The 9,858-nt window shown below is 40.1% G+C and overlaps 1 protein-coding gene across 4 annotated transcripts in view; it reads left to right on the top strand.

The window, feature by feature from the left end:
• Window positions 1–3,168: 3,168 nt before the first annotated feature.
• The window catches only part of LOC100704929 (ABC transporter G family member 20), a 111,349-nt gene continuing 104,659 nt past the window's right edge, over window positions 3,169–9,858 (top strand). For 2 of the 4 annotated variants that reach the window (XM_019366591.2, XM_019366589.2), the window contains exons 1-4: window positions 3,169–3,373; window positions 3,495–3,584; window positions 3,758–3,823; window positions 4,379–4,521. In XM_019366591.2, coding sequence (XP_019222136.1) covers window positions 3,543–3,584; window positions 3,758–3,823; window positions 4,379–4,521 — 251 coding nt within the window. In that variant the 5' untranslated portion in view covers window positions 3,169–3,373; window positions 3,495–3,542. The remainder of the gene's footprint in view (window positions 3,374–3,494; window positions 3,585–3,757; window positions 3,824–4,378; window positions 4,522–9,858) is intronic. The other 2 variants (XM_019366590.2, XM_019366592.2) reach the window with 2 other exon arrangements.

Here is a 9,858-nt window from a genome sequence, read left to right as displayed (position 1 = left end):
CTCCCAATCAATTTGTGGGTTATGGCGTTTAAGCCAAGGGTAGCCCAACACCAATGAGGTGTCGGGGGCTTTGAAGAGGAAAAGACTGATTTGTTCGGTGTGGTTACCAGAGAGGGAGAGAGTGATGTCCTCGGTACGGTGTGTGACGGCAGCTAGCGGGCTACCGTTGAGCGCAGCTACTTGAAGTGTCTCTGGTAGGGGTACCACCGGGAGGCCTAGCTCACTAGCTAGTGTCTTGTCCAAGAAACTTTGTTCCGCGCCAGAATCAATCAAGGCACTACATGGGTGAGTTAGAGACTGAAAGGTTAGCTTAGCCGAACAACTCAGGTGAGGAACAGTGTTAGCGGCAGCGCCCGTCAGTATCCCCACGCTTACTGACGGGCGGACTCTTTTACCGGTGTGGTGCACTTGTCCGCAAAATGTCCCTTCTTTCCACACTTGAAGCACTCACCCCCACATTGATCTCTCCTCCGATTGGAGGAGCCGAATCTGGTCCGACCCAGTTGCATGGGCTGCTCTCCCTCCTCCGACAGCTCCTCCTCCGGATTCCTCCACTCGAGGGGGGGGAGATTGGTAGGTGTGCTGGACCCCCACATGGCCCATCGCCCCTCACCTGACTGCTTCCCAAATTCCCTCATGTGGTCGTCAAGACGAATACACATATTTATCAATGCGCTTAACGTTTTGGGCAGCTCTTTTGTGGCTAACTCACGTCTGTATTGTTTACCTGCTACTGTAAGGTGACCTTGAGGGTCTGAAAGGCGCCTATAAATAAAATGTATTATTATTATTATTATTATTGATGTTCTCATTGAGACAATTGAGGAAGGCTCCACGGAGTGCGTTCTCTTCCCAACCAGTCTCCTCAGCCAGGATCCAGAAGTCCACCGAAAAATCTGCCACACTCTTCCTTCCCTGCTTCAGGGTGAACATACGGTGCGCAGCGCTGTCTGGAGTGGAACCCTTGATAAACACAGAGCGGAATTTGCACAAAAAGTCACGATATGAGATCGTGGGTTGAACACTCAACACTGCCTGTGCCCACTGTAATGCCCGGCCCGTCATTATTGCCACCATAAAAGCAATTTTTGACTCATCAGTAGCATATGCTTGGGCCTGCTGCCTAAAAATCAGCGAGGACTGTGTGAGAAACCCTCTGCTTTTACTTAAATCCCCCTCAAATTAACCTCAAAACAAACAAACAAACAAAGAAGAACAACAAAAAAAAGAGGAGGGGGGGGGGGGGGGGGTAATATTAATCAGCTGGTAAAATGTTTAATGACTTGCAATAGTTTACAAAGGAGCCCCAGATACGATAAAACTCTCATTATTTGGCCTTTGCCGCTAGGCCTACCTTTTGCAATTTAAGAAATGACATCACATCTCGAAACCAAAAAGAAACTGAAGGTGGTCTTGAAGATTTCCAAAGGAGTAAGATACAATGTCTGGCCAAAAGTGATGTAAAGGCTAATATTTTGAAGTGTGTAGGGTTAGTTAGAACAGTATTAACTGGAAGCCGGAAAATAGCTAATAAAAAAGGGTCCATGCAGACCTGGGTTCCAAGAGCCTTGGAAAGAATAACTGAATACTGACTCCAGAAGCCATGGAGTCTTGGGAACAGAAAGAAAATGTGACTCAAGTCACATGGGGTGGCATGACATCTCTCACACTGATCCACCACTTGTGGGTAAATCTCAGACAGACGAGACCTCGAATAGTAAACCCTGTACAATACTTAGAACTGGATAAGTTGTAACCTAGCACAGGACGTACTATAACGGTCATTGGATACTGCTTTCTCCCATTGTATATCCGAAAAGATTACTCCTAACTCCCGCTCCCAAGCCCTCCTAATTTTAACCACTGAATGGACATCTGAATCCATAAGTTGTTTATATATCAAAGATATAATTGATTTCTTATTGGGTATAAGGGACAACAATTCCTCCCACAGTTGAACGGACATTTGGAAGAAGAGGCAGTTTACACCACAGCAATTCTTAAGATTCAAGCCAGTGGGTCAATTTGAGAATATGAGCGGACCAATAGTAAAATAAAAAGTTAGGCAAGGCAAGACCACCGTCAAATGTCAGTCTCTGTAATAGTGATTTCCTCACCCTGGGATGTTTCCCTCCCCACAAAAATAATATAACTATCTGATCTAACTTTTTGAAAAAAGCTTTAGGCAGAAATACAGGAATACAGGAATCAAAAATAACAATCGAGGCAAAATGTTCATCTTTACTGCGTTAATTCGACCACTTAGGGACAAAGGTAACGAATTCCATCTCTTGAAATCTGATTGAATTTGAGTGATCAAAAGCGAGAAATTGGAATAATATAAAGAAGACAAAGTACGAGTCACGTTAACTCCCAAATATTTAAAGCCAGCGGGGCTAAGTCTAAAGGGGATATCAGATTGTTTAAGTAAAAGACTTAAAACATTCACTCTTAAACAGCATGATAGCAACAACCTGAACTGTTTTATCAGACCAGTGAGCTGCTTACCAAAGACAGCCTGTCACATCTTCCTCTCCTATCCACTCCACAGTTTGTCTGTTCAGAGAACCCGAAATATTATCTGGATGAACTATTACAGTGGAGCCTGAACCAACAGTGAGTGGAGCTCTGCAGCCAAATGTGTACAGCTGTTTCACTGAGTAAAGAACACTCACTAGCAGCAACATAAACACATGTTATATTTATTCACATTTTATAAAATTAAGTTTGCTTAGTTAAATAATAAGCAAGTTCATCTTTTTCATAGGATTGATGCATGCTTCTCATTATGTTGTTTTTTCATAGCAAATTAATGGGACAGCAGTGCAGATGCTTCATAACTTGCCTTAGAATCCTCTGGTTTGAAATACTTCTTCAACACTAAATAACCCAGTAGCATTTGTCTGTGTTTCTTCTGCTGCACAGCAAACAATAACTGTTGATAATTAATTCGGCAAACTTTATTTTTGAAATTGTAAACAAATACAGTTTAAACAGCTTTTTTTTCGCCGCCACAGTGCAACTCAGTTTAACGCAGTAACCTGAAGTGTCCATCCATCCATCCATCCAATGTGACCAATCACGTTAGGAGCCCGGCCTCCTTTAGGTTCCGCCTCCAGGTTGTCAAAAGTATTCGGTCCAGAAGGATTTCTCTCGGAGCGCAGAGAGCTACCTGCAAGAGCGTCAAACTGTAGCAACGTATAAGAAGCAGACACTCGCACTTGCACGATGGCTTTTTGTGCGATGGACTGCTGAGTTCTACGCACGCGAAATTTAATGCGCCTGTGAAATGAAATTATTTGCTCCGATTATTATTTTTTTGCTCCGCACTTGTTGTGAGATAAATATCGTTCCATAGAAAGTAAAGTAACTGGTCAGCAGCAGCCCACTTTCGATTTAAATTTTGTTATAGAAACTGATATAAATCAACATATGACTTTAATTGGATTCAATAATGTTGTAATTCTCTTTCGTTGTTCTTTGTTGGGTGATAGCACAAAGACTGAAAGGAAGATTGAGAAGTTTGAAGGAGAACGAGCAGGATGAGGACAGCAAAAAGAAAAAGAGAGGGCAAAAGGAAACAGGTAAGAGTGGACATATAAAATCACAGTCACCGAAGTTATCCTGTAACTAAGCATGTGTTCACTGTTATCAAATGTGGACCCCCAACCCGCTTTTATAATAACTTAATTTTTATTTTACGTTATGTTATTTTATATTTTTAGTTGATTATTGTATGTTTATGTGTGACTGTCAGTGTAAAGAAGAAGTGATGATGATGGAAATATTGAAAGACGGAAGCAGGAGAAACGTAAGGAACCAGGTGAGTTGGAAAAACTATTAACGTTTAGCCGACAGAAAAAAGGTCACAAAATAATTTTGTTTGTACAACGTTAAAAAACATTTAAAAATGTGAGTGGACATTCTAAGTAGAACATATTTATTGTTCTATTTAAATAATCCTTTAACAGGATTCATATCACTCTAAACATGGCTTGAACAGGATGGTTGCCATTTCACTGAAATTTAGGTACCTGATGTCCTGTTTTGATCCTTAGCCATTCAAAAACATTAAAATCAAAAAGTAACGCTATTACTGTTTTGCTTTGTGTCCAGCTGTATTGAGTGGCAATATGATTTTTTTTATGTCTGTATTTCTACTATAATTGCTTAAAACCCTCAATGTTTTAAGAGACTGAAATAATATTGTGCTTGTTTGTCTTATCTGCTTTGCTACAAATTGTTCTTTAATCTACTTTGGAAAACTCTGACATTGCTGTTTTCCTGTTAGATCATTAGTCAGTATGTTTTTGCACAAAGGTGTATATTAGGCTTGTTATGGGTATTTAACAACGTGTGCTCTCTCTTCTAACTGAAGGAGGAGAACATGGAGGATGATTTGGAGTTGCCTCTACCTACTGGACAGGAAAACTTTGCAGTCTGGTGTCAAGATGTGTACCAATCTTATGGCAAACTGAAGGCTCTCTGCAACATGAGCCTTGCTGTGCCACAGGGACAGATGTGAGTAAACAATACTGACTCAAACCAAGCTGTGATTTAAGATTGTTGTTTCAGAGAATGCTAGAACTATACAACCCAATGAATGTAAATCATAATAGTTATGTGGAAAAAAAGCAAAATGTTTTTTAATAAGGAATACTGAAAATCGGGAAAAGCTGAAGGTATTTTAAAATTTCCTGCCCTTGGTTTATATTAGCATTAACAATGACAGAGTCAACTTTTCCTTTTCCTTGTTGTACATCTGCTAACTGATTAGCTGCTGAATCCTTAATTTGCTGCAGGATATTTTGGTTTATTGCTTAAAAAAATGACATTGTTTCTCATTGAAATCTTAATGGGAAAATTGCAATAACTCATACTATAAGTGCATATACAGTGGTCCCTCACTATAACGCGGTTCACCTTTCACGGCTTCGAAGTTTCACGGATTTTTTTGTGTGCAATTTTGCGTGTTTTTTTTGTTTTTTTTTAACAGCGCATTGTGTTCTGCACCCTGATTGGCTGTAGACTAGAGCTGGGCGATATAAGATTTTTTCATATCACAATATGTTTTTTTCATTTCAGGCGATAACGATATATAGCACGATATAAGCCAAATAACTATATTTGTAAGATTTAAATGTGCCGTTGCTCACAAGTAAAATGTGAAATAATCAGCAGCTTGTTTTGATTTAAATATTTATTTCCCATAATAAGTTCAACAGGGTAGATGTACTTAAGGAACATGAGACTTCAGTTTCAGATAAATAAAGGCAAATATTGCAAACTACACAAATGCAGCCGCTAAAGCGTTGAAGTTTCAAAATAGAACAAACAAAACAGACTAAATTGTCAATTCCACTTAGAAACAAAATATTAATTCTAAAAATAAATCTTAGTTTGTTTTACAGAAGAACAGACAAAATTGACTAACTTTTGTCAATATCAAATAAACTGAGAACTAAAAGGAAATTCTCAATCTCTCCTTGTTGTAAAGCTTAGCTTTTCAAACAGTTACTTTAGTCTGACAAAAGCCGAATGACGAATTAGCGCTTTCAGTCAGAGATTGAGCATGCACCGGTTTATTGTATTTCCAGACTTGCTTTCGGCACAATTTACAGTGCGCGCTACTCTGTTTTTTGTCAGACTTGAAATAGCCGAAATACCTTCACACTACGGAACTTCTCTGGCCCTTCCGTTCGACAATCTCTACGGTATTGGAACCATCATCTGTTTTCTCTTCGGTAACCTTCGGTCACGCTCTCGGTTGATTTTTCTCTTTTTTTTTTTTTTTTTTTTAACCTGTTTTTTTAACCGGTTGATTTTTCTCTAGTCGGCACACTCATTTCCTCCATTACCCGAGCGGCACGGCGGCTGGCTGCTTCCCAAACAAATACACATGTGCGGCTTGGCACTTGTGCTGTACGTAACAAGTCACGTTACGCGACGCTGCAGCTTTGATTGGTTTGGCTCTGCGCTACTTAATTTGGATTGGCTGTTCTTCTTACTATTTTTTAAGAGGACAAGAGAGATGCGGCCTATCGCAATAGTTTAATTTTTCTATCGAGAAAAAGTTATTTCGCAATACATAACGTTATCGTTCTATCGCCCAGCTCTACTGTAGACCATTGTCAATAAATCTCGTGCCGTGTCTCCTGTATAGTACAGAATGCGTTCAGCTTGTCAAATTTACATAAATCTTTGATCGTTAGCAGTGTGACTCTGAAGTACTGTACTGTATGTTTGTAAGTTTTCTCCCCAACAAACACAACAATATCGACGAAACGTTTTGCACCGTCAAAGGCAACTGCGGTAGCACCCAAAAGACAGAGGAAGATGCTAACCATCGCACAAAAAGTTGGACTTCTGGACATGCTAAAGGAAAGTAGAAGTTACCATATACCATATTTTTCAGACCATAAGGCACACCAGATTATAAGGTGCATTAAGCGAAACAAAACAGTCAGACAAGTCAAACTTAACTCATTCTACTTGCTTCCTCTACTTCGGTACCATTGATTCATTAATGTTGAATTCTCTCGCAGTTGTTCCATGTTCTGGACCTGAAAACAGGGTTTGATCTTCTATAATACTGGAGTTATTTTTCTACGAAGGTTTGAACTTTGAGAGAAAAACAAGAGAGAAAAGTGTGAAAATGTTCATGCCTGGCATCTCCGAAAACATTAGAGCACTTTTGAAAATATTCAAGATTCAAAGTGTTTATTGTCATGTGTACAGAAGAAATAGCATTTCTCTGTGCAATGAAATTCTTCCTTTGCTGTCCATACACAAATGCCAAGTTAGGTAGGGTTGAAGGAACAAGATAAATAAGGATAAAAATAAGACAAGATATTAAGACAAATAAGGTAAAAATAAGGATAAATAATAGTGAAAGATAAATAAATAAGTACAAAATAAGTAAATGAAGACAAGTGAGGTATGCAGTTGTCAGTGTAAATGGATGTACAAAGGAACTTAATGTGCAAAATGAACTTAGTGTGCAAATTGCAGTTGAGGTAGGTCAGCTGTTCAGGAGTCTGATAGCAGTGGGGAAGAAGGAGTTGTTGAGTCGAGACGTTCTGGATTTCACACTTCTAAACCTTTTTCTCGAGGGCAGAAGTGTGAACAGTCCGTGTTTGGTGTGTCTTTGAGGATGGAGGCAGCTCCTCTGGACTCTGCGATGGTAAATGCTCTGTAGAGAGGGCAGCGGGGTCCTGGTGATCTCCTCCGCAGTTGTTATCACTCTCTGCAGGCGTTTGTGATCCATACCAGTAGTGCTGCTGTACCATGCAGTGATGCAGCTGATCAGTGTGCTCTCCACAATGCAGCTGTAGAAGCTGCTGAGGATCTTGGCTGACATCCCAAATTTCCTCAACCTCCTCAGGAAGTACAGCCGCTGCTGAACCTTCTTGATCAGCTGTGTGGTGTTCAGTTTCCAGGTGAGGTCCTCACTGATGTGAATGCCCAGGTACCTAAAGCTGCTCACTCTCTCCACTTCACTCTCCCGGATAAACAGCAGCTGGTGAGGCCTCTTCTTCTTCCTCATGTCCACTATCATCTCCTTTGTTTTATCAGTGTTGAGGGTGAGGTTGTTGTTTGTTGGAGGCGACACAGTCGTGAGTGTACAGTGTGTAGCGAATGTGGCTGAGGACGCAACCCTGTGGAACTCCAATGTTTGTGGTAATGCTGACTGAAGTCCTATTGCCAGCCTGCCAGTCAAAAAGTTCTGTAGCCAGTCATAGAAGGTGGGGTGCAAGCCAAGTGTAGACAGTTTGTGGATGAATTTGTGAGGGATGACCGTGTTGAAGGCGGCGCTATAGTCAACAAAGAGTACCCTGATGTAGGAGTCATTATTTTCCAGGTGGGAGAGTGAATAGTGAAGGGCAGCAGTGATGGCATCTGACATGGACCTGTTGGGCCAGTAGACATACTGCAGGGGATCCAGAGTGTCTGGAATATTGTTCTTAATGTAGGCCAGCACCACTCTCTTAAAACACCTTGCAATGATTGGAGTGCAACTGGTGTGTAGTCATTTAGGCAGGTGGCTGGGCTTTTCTTGGGGAGAGGGATGATAGTTGTGGTCTTGAAGCATGTGAGAATGATGCTCTGACTTAGGGAAAGGTTAAAGATGGAGGTGAGAACATCAGCTTCAGCATGTGTGTATATATATATATGTATATATGTATATATATGTGTATGTATATATATATATATATATATATTTATATATATACATATATATCTATATATATATATATATAGATATATATAGATATATATATATATACTGTATATATAAAACACCCAGCACGCCCCTGCGGGCGGTTTTATCCTTCTAAGCTCGGGTCCTCTACCAGAGGCCTGGGAGCTTGAGGGTCCTGCGGAGTATCTTAGCTGTTCCCAGGACTGCGCTCTTCTGGACAGAGATGTCCGATGTTGTTCCCGGGATCTGCTGGAGCCACACGCCTAGCTTGGGAGTCACCGCACCTAGTGCTCCGATTACCACGGGGACCACCGTTACCTTCACCCTCCACATCCTCTCGAGCTCTTCTCTGAGCCCTTGGTATTATGGTATATATATATATGTATGTGTATATATATATATATGTATATATATATATATATATATATATATATATATATATATGTATATATATATATATATACACATGCTGAAGCTGATGTTCTCACCTCCATCTTTAACTTATGTATATCTATCTATCTATCTATCTATGTATGTATGTATGTATGTATGTATGTGTGTATGTATGTATGTGTGTGTGTGTGTATGTGTGTGTGTATGTGTATGTGTGTGTGTGTGTGTGTGTGTATGTATGTGTATATGTATGTGTATGTATATATTCAGAGTTTTAAACAACCTGGAGACGAGCCAGCCCTTTATTGTTTAGACAAGTAAACAGAATACTGCAGGATGGGAAATCGGCCACGACCATCTGCATCTTGGCCCATGGACCAGCGGCAGGGATGAGTTGGATCAGTGGATGACAGGCATGGACATGGCCCGCGGTTTACAACCCAAGAACAAATAGTATCAAAGGCGTTGGTGAAAAGCTTAGTGAAGAGAATATCTGATGGGCTTGAAGATGGCCTCATTTTGTCCATCAGGCTTGCTATTTAGTTGCAAAAGTTGACCAGGAGTGCGAAGGAGGTGCCTCACTAGCAAAACAAGGAAGCTTTGGAGAGATTTTGGCATTGATTTCTTTGATTTTATGAACCAAAAATCGAAGAGGTTTGTTGCTGTCTGCTTTAGAGTGCACATTTAAAGGTACCAAATCTGGGGACACAATAGCACTGATTTTATCAAACAGAATCTTGGGATTTGCTTGTTTTTTGATATGAGTCCAGAAAAATATTCTGATCTGACATTTTTCACTATTTCCTTTAATGAGAGCATGAGATCTCTGAAATAGAGCCTGTGTACTTCAAGTTAAGTTTTCTTCCATTGTTATTCAGCTTTGGGGCATATTCTCCTGAAGTTCAAGAGAGACTCATTTATCCAAGGTCATGTTTTATCCTGTGAGATAGAGCTTGTTTTAAGAGGTGACACTTGATCCAAAATTCATGAGCATTCTATATTAAAGGATTGGATAAGAGTGTTTACATCATTTCTGTCATGGTTCTGGATCCTTTTGACCCAGCATTTTGAGTTTCTTGTGTTCTAGTATTATTTTGTATTATAGTTTATGTTCAGGTTTATTTATCATCTTAGTTATTCTATAATGAATTTATTTTATTCCCTGTTTAGATTCTTGATTATTAGATTCCCTCTTGTGTCTTTGCCCTCTGTCTCTCTCTCGGTGTGTCTGTGTTTATATATGTTGTGTGACCTCTTGCATC

Source organism: Oreochromis niloticus, linkage group LG13 (assembly GCF_001858045.2).
Source record: "Oreochromis niloticus isolate F11D_XX linkage group LG13, O_niloticus_UMD_NMBU, whole genome shotgun sequence".
In the NCBI taxonomy this organism is placed as follows: Eukaryota; Metazoa; Chordata; class Actinopteri; order Cichliformes; family Cichlidae; genus Oreochromis; species Oreochromis niloticus.
Note: the sequence above shows the minus strand (reverse complement) of the source record. Positions and strands in the feature narration are given on the sequence as shown.